The sequence below is a fragment of the Lonchura striata genome, chromosome 30 (genome assembly GCF_046129695.1).
Source record: "Lonchura striata isolate bLonStr1 chromosome 30, bLonStr1.mat, whole genome shotgun sequence".
NCBI classification, from domain to species: domain Eukaryota; kingdom Metazoa; phylum Chordata; class Aves; order Passeriformes; family Estrildidae; genus Lonchura; species Lonchura striata.
This window is the reverse complement of record NC_134632.1, coordinates 2,555,650-2,573,131: the sequence shown is the minus strand read 5'-3', so window position 1 is coordinate 2,573,131 and position 17,482 is coordinate 2,555,650. Positions and strand designations below refer to the sequence as shown.

Below are 17,482 nucleotides of genomic sequence, written 5' to 3'. Positions count from 1 at the left end.
CTTCTGCCTGGGTCATGATTTGCAGGAGAGCCACTGCTGCTCTTTCTGAGCCATTTCTCGTGACCTCCCATCCCATTTCTTGTAGGAAATTCAGGAAATACAATCTGGTTTATGCCTCTGCATAAACCAGATTGAGGATTGCTGCATTTGGCCTGTCAGACCCCAGGTTAGGAAATCAACCTCCTGTAATGAATCCTGAACATAGAGCTGGGAACTGGAACTTCCTTCTTTTCATTTGATGCCACCTCAGAGACCCAAAAATATTGATCAGGACAGCTTCTTGTTGCTCTGCACCAATTTCTTTGTTACCTTTCTTTCAAAATCAGCACTTTTTAAAAGGAGCACTCAGGCAGTACAAAAGGCCACGAGGAATCACCCTCAAAGATAATTTAGGAGTCTTAATCTCTTGCTTTCACCGAGTAAAACAAGCTATACATGGAGATTTCTGGAGAAACCACCGTTGTCTAAGATTAAAACAAGTAATAACCATCAGCTAGTGGGGTTTTCTGCCCTCCTTTGGTTTTATTACTCTCCTGCACCACATAATCAGAAACTGAGGTAGAGAAATGGTGACTTGGTTATTGAGGTGTTACACAAAACCAAATTGGCAGGCTGCTGTTGTTTCATTTAGTGACTGTCTAGCAAGGATGGTTCAGGAAGAGTTATTTTCCTTAAAAATGAGGCATCTGGGAGCTGCAGGAAAACCCCACATTCTCTTCCCAGGAAGCCTTCAGCAATCAGCTCAATAACGTCTGTGTACTTCAAAACCATACGCTAAAACTTGCTTATATTTGTAATATTTTAGAGTGTTAAAATAGAGAAATAGCATTTTAAAATAGAATCTGTTCTCCTGTACTCAGCCCACTGGGCAGGCAAGGACAACATGCACATGAAAAAGAATTCTTATTTTTGTGTAGAAGCCTGTCCTATTATTATGAAAAAAAGTATATTAGCCCTAATATATTAGGGCTAATATATATATATAGCCCTAGAATGTATATATATATATATATATATGTATATTAAGGTGAAATGTATATATATATATACATATATAGCCTCTGCTAATATATTAGCAGAATTTAGCCCTGCTGAGAGTGTCCTGAGGTCTTTGGGGTGTCAGAAATGCAGCAGTGGTCCGAGGCAGTGTTTTTTGGGATGCTGGGACACAGAAGAGGAGAGACACGCAGGGAAATGGGGGGGTCAGTGCACATCAGAGAGCAGCAGCAGCTGGCAGAGCTGCCCCGCCACACCTCGTGAAGCAAACCCTGAAGGGCTCTCAGCATTTGCTTGTGTTGGGGGGAAGAGGGAGGAGGGAGAGACAAGGAGCAGGATGCCCAGGGGATGCAATTCCAGCGTGGGCAGAAGGACGGGGAGGGACAGAGGAGTTCAGGCAGCTGGCTCCACTTCTGCAACCCATGAGCTGGCATCTCCTGAGCTCCTGCTTCCCCAGCTGGCTCTGCCTGCTCTGGAGCCCTTTGCTCCCAGTGCCACGAGCAGAGCAGGGAGGATTTGGCAGTTCTGGAGGCTGATGTTCCCGTTGCAAACCCGTTGGATCCCCAGGCAGAAGCACAGCTCTCCACGGAGGGGTGGGAAGGAGGATTTTCCTCTGGAGGGTTTGCCCAGCTCGCTGTGCTCACAGAGCTGTCTGGGTCTCTGAGTGGAACATGCTCCCAAACATCTCCTAAAGGGCACAGAGGATGAGCAGGGTCAGGGCTGGTGCCAGAGTGACACAGCTGGGTGTCGTTGGCACACAAACACCCCCAGGAGCTCCAGCCTTTCTCCATGCTTCCAGCTGGGCATGGACAGCACGGGGAAGGGCAGGCCTGGAGGGGATCTCCTACCAACACCCACATGTGGGTGCAAATTGCTGCAGCAACGACAAAGCCTGTGCTGAAAATCTTCACTGATGACTCCTCTGGGCATGAACCAGGCTTGCTTCTCCAAGTTCACCCCAGTGTGTGAGACCACAGGTCTGGCTGACCCTGAGCTGTGTGGCTCCTCTGTGGGATGCCCTACCTGCTCCTCACCCAGCTCCTCCCAGAGCTCCTCATGACAGGGATTTAAAATTATATTTGCAATTAACTTTCTGAAGCACTGCAGTTACTTCCAGATGATTTCCCATCTAATCCAGATGAATTCCCATCCCAGCCCATTGGTATCTAATCAATCCCAATTAGAAGTTCTGATTTCTGCCTCACAGCCGCAGCTGCAGTGACCTCTGGCACTACAACTCACCTCCTCCAGGTTCTTGTACTCTGCACTGCCCTCATCCACAGACTCGTCATACATGGAGAGCTCTGTCTGGGTCGGCCTCTGTGCAGGGAAGAGTTGAGAGCACAAATTAGCAGAGTGCAGGGTCAAAAGGAGTGACAACAATGACTAAGCCAGGCCTAAGGGGTGACCCATGCTCCAAGGGAGCTGCCCAGGAGAAGGGGCACAGGAGGAGCCCTGCTCCAGGTGTTTATCTGCGCTTGCCTATCGCTCTGGTTTGATAGGAGATACCTTAACTCCTCCAGGGGAGATAACTACTGGTGTCAGCTCCAGCTGGCACACAATAAAGCAGCCCTGTTTGGGGACAGAGCCTGTCTGACACTGTGCCACCAGCATGGGCCACAACCCTGCCTCGGATTCCTCCTGTTCTCCTCCCACCAACGGAGCACTCATGGATGCTGTTCCAGCTGCACGAGCTTTGCCTTCATTTCTTCATTACTGGGGGCCAAATTCTGCCTTTGCCTGTTCCAACCAGCACCAGACTGAGGGCACAGTGCTGGAACAGCTCTCCTGGCTCCTCCGGGCTGGCACAGCACTCATCTCTCAGCCAAGGGTTTGTGTAAAGCTTTGACACTTCTGAATTCCCATGGAAATCCATTCCATCCCAAGGTGCTGGGCCCGTACACAACAGCTGGAATATTAAATAATTAGCTGGATTTAGGCCTTTACCACCTGAGATAAACATGAAGCTTTGCAGTAGCAATTTGTTATTTTTCCATTGTGCTGACGCAGCCTGGAAGGCAAACAGGAGAATCCTGTGGGCTGGGGAGCAAATTTACCTCTTCCAAGATGGGCGGGTGGACAAATTCTCTGATACTGGCCAGTGCAAACAAAACAGCATCGTGGATGGTCAGGAAGATGTGGCTTCGGTCCAGGCCTCCTTCCTCAAACACTCCCCCTGTGCTGATGTCATTGTACACCTGGGCTGGAGAAAGGAGACAGCTGAACGAGGAGGAAAGCAGAGGAGGGATTCTGTGCCTGCTGGGGTCCTCTGAGCTAAGGCAAGGCTCAGAAGAAGCAGGTTTGCAGCAGAAATGAGTGTGGGGATCTGTTTCCCTGCATGCTGAGTGTGGAGATGTACAGCTTTACCACTTCCCAAATGAAAGCACTGATTTCACACACAGACAACAGTGATTCTCTTTCCTTTCTTCTGTTTTTTTTTTAATCTGTTGTGGCCTGGTCCAGCAAAGGACTGACATCTTACAGTTTGAATAAAGAACAGAAAAGGATCTGCTGTTTGTCAGAAGCTCAGAAATGGGGGTAGATCCCATGGAAATGTATTCTTTGGGGTTCCTACCTTGCACGTTTGCCAAGAACACTTTAATCCCAATCTTCTGGTAACTGGAACACAACTGGAAGGGATGAGATGGGAGAGAGAGGATTAAAAACACTGCTGCTCCAGCTTTGTGCTTATGCATAAAGACTTCTTTCAGCTTTGGGGCTGAAGGAGAAAATCACAGATGCAGAAGAGGAAAAGCCACACAATTGGAACACAAGCCCTGTGAGGAAGCACTGAGAGGGAGCTGGGGGTGCTCAGCCTGGAGAAAAGGAGACTCAGGGGTGACCTTGTCACTCTGCACAGCTCCTGAAAGGTGCCTGTGCCCAGCTGGGGTTGGGCTCTTTCTCCAGGAGCTGACAGAACCAGAGCACACAGCCTCAGCTGCACCAAGGGAAATTTAGCTTGGATATCAGGAAAAAGTTTTTACAGAAAGGTGATAAAGTTCTGGAATGTTCTGCCTGGGGAGGTGGTGCAGTCCCCATCCCTGGGTGTGTTTAACAAAGCCTGGATGTGGCTCTGGGTGCCAGGGTGGAGTTGAGGTGTTGGGGCTGGGTTGACTTGATGATCTTTCAGATCTCTCCCAACCTGGTGGTTCTGTGACTCTGTGCACTGAGGCACATAAACACTTTTGTGTAAGAGAGCAGAAGGTCCCTGCTGCCTGGCTCTGGGAATGCAGCGTTCCCTCTGGCTGTCCTGGCTGCCCTGGGACCCTGGCAGGGTCAGGAACCCCCCTGGACAGAGCCCCCAGAGACACTGGCTGTGATCTCTGTCCATGGAAAAGAGTTTTCAATCTTACAGGATCAATTACCAGCTCTGAGTGTTTGATATAAGTCATAATTAAGTGTGGCACAGGTGCAAAAGTAAAATTTTAGGATTCTAGATGAGGGGTCCAAAGGGGACAAGCTGGAGGAAATTGGGTGTGCCTTGTCCTTTTTCTCCTTCTTCATGCCCTCCATGTCTCACTGTGGTGTTGGCATTTTTCTGTTGGTTCAGGCTGGGCACACACTGTCCAACGTAGGTGACAGATATTGGCACGTTCTTGTAAATCCAGCCCAGAGAGTTTCTGGTATTTAATGTTTGTCACATCCCACTGAGGGCAGAGCCCCACACGCTGCCCTGCAGGACAGAGCTGGGCAGGGCAGCAGAACATGTGAGAGATCAACAGAATAAACAACCTGGAAACCAGCACAGACCAATTATGGCTTCTGCTTTGGCAGGGGGCTGACAGACAGAGACTTTTACAATCTCAGAATCATCAATACCTCAGATTCCAACACCCAGCTGTGTTGGCAGCACAGAACTCACCTTGCTCAGCGCTTTTGTGCCCATCAGGTCCACAAAACACACCCCACTCATGTCCAGGATGATGGTGTGGAAGCTGATGTAGGGCGGGGCTGTCAGCACAGGGTCGCTGCTGCCCTGCAGGGTGGTGCTGCTGCCCAGCTCCCCGGGGCTCTGCCCTGGGCCAGCCCCGGGGCCAGGAGGACGGAATGTGATGTAGGAGATGCTGGCACCGTTAGCAGTGGTCTGGTTGTTGTTGGTGTCTGTTGGAGAAGCACTCTCAAAGTCCTTCTGGAGCTCTTGCAAAGACAAGGTCTGTGGCAGGGCAGAGAGGCAGAGTCAGGCAGGGCACAGGTGGGGTCCTGGCAGGTGACTGCACCTCTACCCACTGACATGAAGGGTTTGAGTCTGGACTAACTCCAGCCTGGCTGTCCCTTGGGGCTGCATTTAGTCAGGATAATTTACATGAATCATTTATTTCAAAATCAACTGCTCAGCATTGCAAAGGAAATGGGGCTGGGGTGACTGAGAAATGGGCTTTGAAGGGGCACCTTGGGGCTGAACTGCTGACACAGCCCCAGAGAAAGAGGCCAACGTTGCCTGGTTTCTGCAGATTTTTCCCCATGTTCCCATTCCAGCCTCCTCTCCAGAACCCCAGCCATTCCCAATTCTCCTGCACCTTCAGGTTTGGGGAGGAATGGAGATGAAGGTGGGGAGGAAAGGGGATGAGAAGTGGGAAATGTGGCCAGGAGAAAACTGCAGGAAATCCCATGTCAAGAGGAGCTCTTTGATGGAGACCTGGGGTCATTCCCATGGACAGAGGGACCTTTTTGGGAACTCAGGAGCTGAGTTACCTTGTTCTCCTTCAGCAGGAATTTTAGGAGCTTTGCTGGTGGTTGTGCTGTGCCCTTCCCCTGCTGTTTCACAAATTTCCTCCTGGCCAAGTACACCTTGCCAGGATCCACCCCTGTCTGTGGGAAAGAGAGATTTTTTTCCTTAAAAAGTCTGTTCCAAGAGTCAGGAGCTGCTGTTCCTTCCTGGCATTTCCCAGCCTGGGGCACCAGCTGGGTACTGGAGTGGGGTGATCCTGATGGCATCCGAACATCTCCTGGAACTTGGGGAACCTGCACATGCAGGGAGAGACTTGGAATAGCAGGATGCCCCTGTTTTTGCAGAGCTTGGAGGAGGAACCTGCCAGGATTTGGGCACAACCTCTAAAATGAGCTCTGCCAACAGCCCTGAGTATCAGGGAGAGGAAGATTGAGGAGCAGAGAGTGGAGGTGACCATGATTCATGATCATCCACAGCTTAATTATCCCCATGTAGCAACACAGGAGAGAGCAAGGGCGGTTTGGGACTGGCTTCAGGCAGGGATTTGTTAAGGAATTGCTCACCTTGGCTATAATTTTCTCCCGGAATATCTCCGAGTTGGCAAAATACAGCGGCGAGCAGTAGGTGACAATTTTAATCCCATTAACTTCATGGACCTGCACCAGAGACAGGAGCTCAGAGCAAGCCTGGGCACCAACGGCAAAGAACAGCATTTTCTCTGAGGATGTTTTATCTGCAGCTCACCTTGTTGTAGGTTTTGGGGTTCTTGTAGATGTCGGTGGAAGTCACCTGGCCCAGGGCAGAGCCGTTGCGGCTGCAGAAAAGAAGGGATCAGCATTAGGGGAAGGAAAACTGCTTTTGCTTCAAATCCATCCCAGGATTTGAACATTTGCTGTGTGAAAACTCTTACATTTCACCCCTGCAGAGTCTACAGGGCAAAAAAAAAGAGTCACTATTTTGAGATGCCGGATTGGGAAATTAAGAAAGATTAAAAGTGATGGATTTAAAGTGGTGAGAAGCCCTCACGCCAGGGCCCTGCAGGCAGACAGGACTCGCTCTTTTTATGAGCTGGGAACTGTGTGGGGTGAAGCAAATACCTCGAGGCTCCCCCTTGCCCTGGGATGTGCACGGGAGCGGGAATGCAGGCAGTAAATCGGCGCCTGCCATTCCTGTTTGCACATTCCGGGCAGGACACCTGCACTCCCCGGGGCTCCCGCCGCGCCTTCCGCGGGCCAGAGGTCGCTCCTGAAAAATCACCCGTCCCTCCTTCTGCCCCTGGGAGATCTCCCGTGGCTCCTGGGGCCAGCAGGTACTCACAACTGCGTGTGGAAAACCACGACGAGCACGGAGAATCCCACGCCCACCGCCACGCCGTAGGGGAGGCTGAGGAAGAAAGCGGAGAGGAAGCTCACGAGCCAGACCAGCTGCAGGGAGAGAAGGGAGAGGAGAGCTGAACCATGGGGGCATGGGTGGAAATGGATGGGGGATAATGGATGGGTGGATAGGGGAACAAATGGATGGATAGGGGAATAATGGATGGATGGGGGAAAAAACGGATGGATGGATGGATGGATGGGGGGAAATGGACGGATGGATGGGGAAAATGGATGGATGGATGGGGAAAATGGATGGATGGATGGGGAAAAAATGGATGGATGGGGAAAAAATGGATGGATCGGGGAAAAAATGGATGGATCGGGGAAAAAATGGACGGATCGGGGAAAAAATGGATAAAAAATGGATGGATGGGGGGGAAAAATGGACGGATGGGGGAAAAAATGGACAGATGGGGGAAAAAATGGATAAAAAATAGATGGATGGGGGAAAAAAATGGATGGATGGGGAAAAAAAATGGATGGATGGGGGAAAAAATGGATGGGGGAAAAACGGACAGATGGGGGAAAAAATGGATAAAAAATTGATGGACGGGGAAAAAAATGGATGGATGGGGAAGAAATGGATGGATGGGGAAAAAACAGACAGATGGGGAAAAAACGGACAGATGGGGAAAAAACAGATAAAAAATGGATAGAAGAAAGTAGATGGGGGAAAAGGCGGATGGGAAAAAATGGATGGGGAAAAAATGGATGGGGAAAAAATGGATGGGGAAATGTCTCTGTGCTGCTATCCTGGACTCTCAAACCCTCCCAGCTCAACATGAATAGGCCAAACCCTGACTTCTGCAGCTGTTCCAGTGCTGCAGGTGCTGCATGGTTTAGAGTGAGCCGTCCTTGCTGGGAAGGTTGCCAGGAGCCCCAGTTTCCTGTCAGCCATAAAAGCAGCTGGGGCATTTCTCCACAGCTGCTCCAGCGCCCTCCCCGCACCTTCCACCCAAAAACGATCAGCCTTGGCTTGTCAGGAAGCAGATCCCAGCATCTGCTGCTCCCTGCTCCAGCCCTGAGAAGCTCCTGCTGTCCATCAGAGCAGTTCAGAAGAAAATCAGAAATCATCTCTCTGAAACCTGCCTGAGCACCTGCTAGAAATGGCCTGAACACAGAGAGGATTCAATAGCAGGTGTGACAGAGGAGACCAAAACCTGCCCCACTCCAGCTCACAGCTCTGCCATTTGTCATTTTTACGTGTTAGCACTCAAGCATCTCGCTTCATATGAGATCAGTCCTGCTCTGCATTTAAACATCCCCTCTGAAAATCATTATCAGGTTGTTTTAATCCCATCCTGAAAATTAATAAAAACTAACTCTGACCTTGGATGAATAAGGGTAACTTTGATGACTTCAGTATCTTAATTTATATTCATTTTGTGCATAAATAGCAAGGAAGAGCTTCCATCCATCCATCCATCCATCCATCCATCCATCCATCCATCCATCCATCCATCCATCCAGGCTTCATTAGAATTGGCTGGAATTCGCTGTCCTGAAACAAGCTGGCATTAAGGCGATGAACACCAATGATCTGACATCACCCAGGAATGGTGCACCCCATTTTGGGACAGGACACCGAATCCAGTTCAAATTCCAAGGAGATTAAGGTCAGGGGAATCCCGTTCACTCCATTGGCATCTGCCAGGGTGTTCCTCAGGCAGCAGCATCCATCTCCACTCAGTCCACGCTCAGGGGTCTGCCCAGGTTTTTGGGGTCTCTGAAGCCTGTGGGGTCCATCTGTGCTCTGGTAAAGGGGCAGCAGCTGAGCTGCCGGAGCCCACAGACCTCCCCTCTCACCCCACAGCAGCAGAACCCATTCAGAGATGTGCCCAAATTGATAACCCAGCTCTTCTCCAGCATTTGTATGAGCAGGATTTTGGGAAAGCTCCTCATGGCTGGGGCCAGCCCCTCTGGACCCCTGATTGCCCCGATCAGGGGGTTTGTCGGGCCCTGACAGGATATTGGCTCCGTGTCCACACACGGCACTCAGCCGTGGGAGTCCTGTTCAAACACTGTCTTTTTATGTCAGACATTTCCAAATTCCGCTCTCACTCCCCCGCCACCCCCTGCCTGGGTTTATACATCAACCAGTGCCTGGAGTCCTTATCACTCTGAAGGGCTCTCCTCAGCCTGGAGGGCCATTGTGTGAGTTTTTAAGTCATGACTCCCAGATATTGAGCAGGGCCGGTTTGGCTAGTTCTGGGCAAACAGGCTCCGCACTTGATTGGCATTTAAACACAGCAGGTAAGAGTTCAGGCTCTTATGTGCTCTGAGCAGCAGCGTGCTCAGCTGGGCAGGACAGGCAGCACCATCTCACCAAGAGAGCCAAACCCACCTCCTGCAAGGGACTCATAACCCCAAAACCCCACAAAGGACTTTCCTGGGGTCTGTCCTGCTCACGCTGCCCTGGCCAGGTGATGCCTCCTGCCACCCCAGGCACTCACGCAGTCCAGCTTGCTCTTCTTCCACAGGTAGAAGGGGTCAGCCAGCTGCTTGAGGGAGTTTTTCAGGTTGACAGCGATGAGGGCTCCCAGCACGGACTGTGGAGGACAGGGAATGGTGTCAGCCAGCACCTGGATGTGCCACGTTTGGCAGTGGATGCTTTTCTGCACCATCTGCCTGCCTTGGGCCACCCCCATCACAAGGGTGATCTCACTTGGATCTGAGCAGGGTCATTTGGATGATTCTTTCATTATCATTTACATTATAATTTCATACTTAATAACAATTTATAATTCATAATTTACACTTACATTTGCTCAGAGAAACTGTGGCTGCCCCATCCCTGCCCAAGGCCAGCTTGGAGCAACAGTGAAAGGTGTCACTGCCCATGGCAGGGATGAAGCTTAAGGTCCCTTCCAACCCAAACCAGCCTGGAATTGTGTGATTTTGTGATTCCAGACAGGTGCCCAGGCCAGGAACAAGCTGTCCCATGCTGCTTTTTGCATCGGGTTTTTTCGGAGCGGGGCTGTGTTTGGGTGTGGTGAGCGGGTGTTGCAATGGCTCTGCCTGCACAGATGTTTGTGTTACCTTTGGAAGAGGCTCCAGGTAGATTCCCAGGGACAGCATTGTCACCATGACCACCAGAGCCACAAAGAAACTCGCCACCTGCAAAGAGGGAAGCAAATCACTTCTGCAAACATCAGGCTTCCCAGAGCTCCCCTGGGTGTAGTCAGGGGCACAACTGGGCACTGCAGGATTTTATGTGAGAGGATGTTTGCCTCTGAAAACAGGCAGGGGTTTGCAGATCTCACAGATAACCCCAAAATTCCCTCACTGGTCCAGGGAGCCAGAGTGGGACTGCAGAGCTCTGCTTCTGTGCCCAACCCAGAGAACTAAATCAGGGACCAAAACGGGCTTGGGGAGGGAGGAAATTCTGCTTTAACAGCAGCAGCCTGAAGCACTTGGGTGTGAAACTTCTCCAGAGCTGCTCAGTCAGGCTGGCAACATGTGGCAGCTGCAGCACTTTGTGATCCAGGGGGAATGGAGAGAGGAGGAAGAGAGGAGGAGGAGGAGGAACTAACTTGGGATTTCGCTCCTGCCCCATCCACGGCGAGGGTGACAGAGAGAGCGCAGCAGATCACGTGGATTTTGAAGAAGGATCCAAAGAAGTTGCTGCAGCCCAGGGCCAGCATTTCCTGTGGAGGTGTGGAGAATGCCCATCAGAAAGGACAGCTGCCCTTCCTGCTGGCACATGGCAAGAGGAAGGGGCCTGAGGCTGGTTTATGTGGCCAGGGCAGGCTCTGGGTTCCCTGCAGTGCATCCCAGACTCTTTCCTCCCAGTAAGATCTGGGATAGAACCTGGTGTAGCAGGGAAACCTGGAAGCACAATTCCACATAAACACGCTGTCATCTGTTGACACACTCAGGGCAGGGCTCCATGTGGTATGTGTGGCTGCTGTTGAAAGCTGCCACTGTGCCAGGGATGACAAAAGAGGATTATTTAATGTCCTGCCTCCCAGAGTATCTAGGTGACACACCAGGAATCCAGGTCTTTCTCTGCTCCCTGAGAAGCGCACGCACCTCCCCGTGCTTCAGCAAGCTGCCAAAACGCTGAGCCTGGAGGGGGAGCACGGCAGAGCGAGCCCAGCCTAAAGCTCCTTTCCCTCTTCCAGCCTCTCTCCAGCCCACAGGACAGAGCTGTGCCGTGTCCTTTTCCCCCCCACATGGCACAAAGCCACGGAGCCTCCTTGGGAGCAGCACGTCTGAGCTCTTCCCTTCACGCCTGAGAGCAAAGGCAGCAGCCCCTGGCTGCCCCAGCCCCAGCAATACCTGGTTGGGGTCCACGTCGTAGCCATGCTTGGCTGCCAGGGTCCTCCCCATGGCCAGGTTGATCACGTAGCCCACGATGGCAAGCGAGAAAGCCGTGCCCACCATGTCCTTCCACTTGCTGACCAGGGGCAGGGTGGGCTCTGGGAACCTGCACTCAGAGCACAGGTGAGAAGCTGTGGCAGCACTGCTTGGGGGGCTGGGGGGTTGGTGAGGAGCTGGAGGGTTCAGGAGTGACACAGCCCCTGCCCACACTCCTGAGGATGCACTCAGAGCACAGGTGAGAAGCTGTGGCAGCGCTGGTTGGGGGCTGGGGGGTGGGTGAGGAGCTGGAGGGTTCAGGAGTGACACAGCCCCTGCCCACACTCCTGAGGATGCACTCAGAGCACAGGTGAGAAGCTGTGGCAGCACTGCTTGGGGGGCTGGGGGGTTGGTGAGGAGCTGGAGGGTTCAGGAGTGACACAGCCCCTGCCCACACTCCTGAGGATGGGGGTGGTTGTGTCACAGGGCACGCTGACACTCCGGGAAGGGGACTCTGGGATTACAGGGAAGAATGAGGTGTTTTCCAAGCTGGAGGAGGAGGAGGAGGAAGGAAAACTGTCTGGAAGGTGAATCAGACCTGCAGAAGCACTTACCCCATGCTGAGCTTCCCCACTATTGGCATGCCATACTTGCTGGGCATGCTGAAGCTGCCGGAGATTGCGGTGGCCACGATCACCTGCAAGGACAGGGAGAGAAGAGCTGTGAGCAGGAAGAGCTGGGCTGGCTCACAGCATCAACCCTGCCACGCTCCCAGAGCTGACAGAGCAAAACCAGCACCAAGTTTGGGCTGGGGAAGGCGAGGACAGCCCCAGCAGGGGTTATTCTCTTCACCCTCAGCATCACCAGGATGCAGTGCAGGGATGAGCTTGGGGCTGGCCCCGTTCCTCACCCCAAACCATGTTGGGGCTGTGTCACACTCACTGTGCAGATGCTCTGCGTGGTGGCCCTGCTGAGAGCAGCAGTGTCAGGGCTGTGAGGCCAGGGGAGGCTCCCAGGGACAGCCCAGGGGTCACTTACAATGATGATCTCCATCGGGATGGGCACCCGGATCTTCTTCATGTACTTGAGGTTGAGCTCCTTGACGACGATCAGGAGAGCAGCGCTGACCAAGGCATAGACCAGGGAGGCCAGGTTGGTTTGGGGCAGACCCTTACAAATGTCAATGAACGTCTGAAGGGGAGACAAGGGGAGAAGGGGTCACGGCGAGCCAGACACTCTGGACAACATGGACAGAACAATGGACAGCACTTCTACCACAATCAACACCCTGAGACGTGAGCAGTGCTAAAAACTGAGGGATCAGCCCCCAGCCATGGGCCTGTGCTGGTGATTTAATACAGCTCTGGCTGCATCAGCACAGGATGCATCCATGCAACACACAGGAAACCCCACAGGAACGGCCAAACCTGCTCTGAGGAAACATTCCTGCTGCTAACAACTCTGCAAGACTCCTGCTGCAAAGCAACACAGCTCATATCCCCCCCCCTAGATCCCAATCCCTTTTCATTATTCCTCCCATTTCATTATTCCTCCCATTTCATTATTCCTCATCACAACCACGCTGCTGGGGCAGGGATCCCCCTTCCCCCAGCCCTTTGCTGCTCTCCTGGGCCCCGTTTCCCTGGCAGGGGTGGCGGTGTTGCCGTGGGGGGAGGAAGGTGGCTGTGCAGAGCCCCCACTTACGTAGACGATAGCTAAGGGCCCGGTGTAAGACGGGACCGTCAAGCCGAAGACGTACTTGAGCACGGAGATGAGGATCTGCAGCCCCGCCGCCGTCATGAAGCCCCTGATGAAGGACTCGGACAGGTAGATGGCCACGAAGCCAAACTGCAGGAAGCCCAGGCACAGCTAGGGTGGGACAGAGGAGATGTGGTCACGGCAGCGACAGCCCCCCGTGGGGCAGGGCGATGCTCGGGGAGAGCACACACGGCTCGCCCACGCGCAGCAGGGCTGTGCCGGGGTAGGGATGGGACAGCAGGGCCAAGGGTGCCATTCCTGGATTGTCCACGTAGAGAATTCCACCCCAAGACCAAAAAAAAAATCTCTATTTTGATCCATTATCCACCCCCACACAGGGCTAAGAGTGCCATTCTTGGATTGTCCGCGTAGAGAATTCCACCACAAGACCGAAAATCTCTATTTTGATCCATTATTCACCCCAGCTCTGGGCTAAGTGTGTCATTCTTGGACTGCCCACATAGAGAATTCCACCCCAAGACCAAAAATGCCCCAAAATCCCCAAAAATCTCTGTTTTGATCCATCATCCACCTGTACTCAGAGTTAAGAGTGCCATTCTTGGATTGTCCACATAGAGAATTTCACCCCAAGACCAAAAACAAATCTCTGTTTTGAGGCATCATCCACCCATACTCATGGCTAAGAGTGCTATTCTTGGATTGTCCACGTAGAGAATTCCACCCCAAGACCAAAACTCCCCCAAAATCTCTATTTTCATCCATCATCCACCCATACTCATGGCTAAGAGTGCCATTCTTGGATTGTCCACGTAGAGGATTCCACCCCAAGACCAAAAAAATCCCCAAAAATCCCAATTTTGAGGCATCATCCACCCCCACTCAGAGCTAAAAGTGGAATTCTTAGATTGTCCACATAGACAATTCCACCCCAAGACCAAAAAAAATCTCTATTTTGAGTCATCATCCACGTAGAGAATTCCACCCCAAGAACAAAAATGCCCCAAAAATCCCCCAAAAAATCTCTATTTTGAGTCATCATCCACCCCCACTCAGGGCTAAGAGTGCCATTCTTGGATTGTCCAAATAGAGAATTCCACCCCAAGACCAAAAAATCCCCAAAAATCTCTATTTTCATCCATCATCCACCCATTCTCATGGCTAAGAGTGCCATTCTTGGATTGTCCTGGTAGAGAATTCCACCCCAAGACCAAGAATGCCCCAAAAATTTCAATTTAGAGGCATCATCCACCCAGAAGCAGGGCCTGTCTGAGCACCTGCCCCCAGCCCCTGTGCTCTGGGGCGGGTTGGGGACACTGCAGAGCCTCACCTGTATGACAGCAGTCAGGCAGGCCAGGGTGGCAGAGATCTGCAGCCTGGCCGCCTCCAGGGCCGTGGAGTTCACGCTGGTCTCGTTGGTGGTGTGGTTGAAGACCTGGAAGTTGGACTCGGGAGCCAGCTCGTTGCAGATGTTGCCAACAATGATGCTGATGACAGCAAAAGTTCCTGCAGGCAGCACGGGGAGGTCAGGAACTCCCTCTGGGGAGAGGAAGGCTCCTGGGGCTGTGCTCAACTGTGGGAATGCAGAGCTTCCCTCTGGGACCCTGGCAGGGGTCAGGAACCCCCTGGACAGAGCCCCCAGAGACACTGGCTGTGATCTCTGCCCATGGAAAAGAGTTTTCAATCTCACAGGATCAATTACCAGCTCTGAGGGTTTGATATCAGTCATAATTAAGTGTGGCATGGGTGCAAAAGTAAAATTTTAGGATTCTAGATGAGGGGTCCAAAGGGGACAAGATGGAGGAAATTGGGTGTGCCTTGTCCTTTTTTTCCTTCTTCATGCCCTCCATGTCTCACTGTGGTGTTGGCATTTTTCTGTTGGTTCAGGCTGGGGACACACTGTCCAACGTAGGTGACAGATATTGGCACGTTCTTGTAAATGCAGCCCAGGGAGTTTCTGGTATTTAATGTTTGTCACATCCCACTGAGGGCAGAGCCCCACACGCTGCCCTGCAGGACAGAGCTGGGCAGGGCAGCAGAACATGTGAGAGATCAACAGAATAAACAACCTGGAAACCAGCAGAGACCAATTATGGCTTCTGCTTTGGCAGGGGGCTGACAGACAGAGACTTTTACAATCTCAGAATCATCAATACCTCAGATTCTGACACTCAAGGAGTCACTCAGCACCCCCAGCCTCACGGGAGGTGGCACAGGGTGATTGTGGGGACATCCTGCACAAACGTCCCAGTGCTGGGACACAGCAGCACTCCCAGCCAGCATTTCACCGTGCTGGGCAGGCAATCCTCACCTGGCACCATCTGATGGATGCCCCCGAGGAAGAAGTAGGTGAGCAGGGGGAAGAAGGAGGAGTAGAGCCCGTTGACAGGAGGCAGATTGGCCAGGAGGGCGAAGGCCATCCCTGCAAAACACGAGGGGCACAGGCAGGGAAATACAGGTCTGGAGGGAGAGCTTGGGGTCGTCAGTAAAACACAAAACCCTCCCCACGGGGCACCAGCATCACCTGCAGGGCTTTACTCCAGCTGGCAAAGCGTGATTCCCTCTTGGACAGGCAGGGAGGGACTCTCTCACCTTGTGGCACTTGGATTGTGCCTGCACTGATCCCGCCGAGCACATCAGGCAGGATGTAATCCTTGATTTTGTACTTGGGGAGCCACGTCAGTATTGGGAACAGGTGGAAGAGGGTGAGCTTGAACCTGGAAGCGGAACATCTACAAGGGAAATAAAAAATGAAAGCAGATTTGAAAGGCGAAGAATTTGAAAATGAAAGAAGGGAGGAAACGAATGAGCTGGAAGTAAGGAATGATCTTTCTAGAAATGTCTCAACCTTTCTCCCTCACCACATTCTGAGCCTTCTCTTTTCTCTATTATAACCTTCCTTTACCTGAGGAGTGGAGATAATTTCCAAGAACATGATCAGCAGGGTTATTAACCTTTGTTTACATAATTATAAGCCTTTCTTTAAGGTGGTATTGGTTTCAAACAGAAAGCTGAGAAAAGGAAATCACAGCTGGAAAGCTTAAAAAAAATAATCCACATGTCCCTACATCACCAATTGTGCTTTTTCCACTATTAAAAAAAAAAACAAAACTTGGGAAACAGGACCCCAGATCCCAAATGCACTCAGTGCATCTACCAATTTCATTTTTTTCAGCCCAATTTGCATTTCTCCCATACCTTTCATCCATCAAACCCCTGAAGATCACAGTTCCCCAGGATAAAAATGGGATCTGTATTCCCAGGTCTGAATTATCCCCCCCAGTTCCTGACTAAATCTGGTTTACATTCTACTACATTCCCTGTTACCTGAAAAGGTTTCTCAGTTTCTCCCCAACGGGGTAAGTTCTGGTTTTCTTCTCAAACTCCTCGTCGAAGAGGCTGACAGAGTAGGCAGGACGTTCGATGGCATAGCGAGGCCTGGCCTGGCTCATCTCTGGAGCATTTGGATTTTTCCCAAAAAAACACAAAACAAAACAAAACAAAAAAACACAAAACAAAAAAAAATAAATAGCAAGAGCAAAGCCAAGAATGTGTCTGGAGTCGGCCCCACCTGCGCTCTAAGAGAACGGACACCTCCAGCGTCTGGAGCCCTCCCCAGCTCCTCCACCCTAAATAGTTTCCCCGTGGCAGAGGCAGGACCGGGTGTGGCTTCTCCCCGCTCCGGGGGCTGCTGCTGCTCCCCGGCCCGGCGCTTTCGCGGCTCTTCGGCCGTGATGCTAATGAGCGCTGCTAATGAACGAGCGGCCCGGCTCGCCCGGCAGGCGGCCAGGGGTGCCCATCCCGGCTCCGGGAGTGCCTTTTTGCCCCGGGCGAGGCACTTGACCTTTCCCATGGCTCGGTTTCACCATCCGCGGCGTTGGCAAAGCTTTGGCAGCCTGGTTGATGCCGGCACCGGGATTGAGGGCTGGATCCCTTGCGAGGTGTTCCTGCCACACTGCCCAGCCTGCCCGGCATTCCAGAGCCTTCCCAATCCTCGCTGGCCGTGGGTGAGTGCCCGGGTTCCTCTAGGAAGTGATGCTCGGGGAGATAACTGTTGCTAACTCATGGCAGTGATGAAGATGCCAAAACATCCCGGCAGACCAGTCCTGCCCGGTATCTGGGTCTCACCAGAGGGATGATGAACTTCAGGCATCCCTGATTTTACCCAGATCTGCCTGGGGAGAGGGGAGAATCACCCCGAAGCGGCCGGGCGGGGAGGGGAGGGAGGAAGTGGTCGGATACACACCGCGGATCTCGGTAATTATTTCTGTTTTGGCGTGTATCTAAGCGGGTCATTGCCCAACGCAGGAGGAGAAGAGGGGGTGGGAAAAGCTGGTGATTCAGGCAGGAGAACGCATCGAGAAGCAGCATCCAGGTTGCTGAGAGTTAATGGAGTGATCTGGATGTGCCGGAGCCTCCCCTCCCC

The 17,482-nt window shown here is 52.1% G+C and overlaps 1 protein-coding gene across 2 annotated transcripts; it reads right to left on the bottom strand.

The window, feature by feature from the left end:
* Positions 1 to 1,636: 1,636 nt before the first annotated feature.
* On the bottom strand, positions 1,637 to 16,640 carry SLC26A9 (solute carrier family 26 member 9). Of its 2 annotated transcripts, XM_021535337.3 has the most exons (21): positions 16,384 to 16,640; positions 15,649 to 15,788; positions 15,368 to 15,478; positions 14,387 to 14,562; positions 13,045 to 13,209; positions 12,379 to 12,531; positions 11,955 to 12,037; positions 11,323 to 11,470; positions 10,575 to 10,688; positions 10,081 to 10,158; positions 9,495 to 9,590; positions 6,983 to 7,089; positions 6,410 to 6,479; positions 6,229 to 6,321; positions 5,689 to 5,805; positions 4,859 to 5,149; positions 3,572 to 3,626; positions 3,078 to 3,199; positions 2,384 to 2,410; positions 2,239 to 2,304; positions 1,637 to 1,684 (listed from the first exon to the last, which is right to left on the bottom strand). In XM_021535337.3, the coding sequence occupies exons 1-21, from the start codon at positions 16,506 to 16,508 to the stop codon at positions 1,637 to 1,639; spliced, it is 2,385 nt and encodes a 794-aa protein (XP_021391012.2). In that variant the 5' UTR covers positions 16,509 to 16,640. The 2 variants fall into 2 exon arrangements, with proteins under 2 accessions (XP_021391012.2, XP_077645154.1); XM_077789028.1 differs by lacking the exon at positions 2,384 to 2,410 and having other exon boundaries at positions 2,239 to 2,316; positions 3,054 to 3,199.
* Between the last annotated feature and the right edge of the window lie 842 nt (positions 16,641 to 17,482).

Coding starts and splice junctions, on each gene's coding strand:
- SLC26A9 (XM_077789028.1), bottom strand. CDS start 16,508: ATGAGCCAGGCCAGGCCTCGCTATGCCATCGAACGTCCTGCCTACTCT. Junction 7,090..9,494: donor AGAAGAGCAAGCTGGACTGC/GTGAGTGCCTGG, acceptor CTCTCCCTGCAG/CTGGTCTGGCTCGTGAGCTT. Junction 5,150..5,688: donor TCCTGCTGAAGGAGAACAAG/GTAACTCAGCTC, acceptor GCCCTGCCACAG/ACCTTGTCTTTGCAAGAGCT.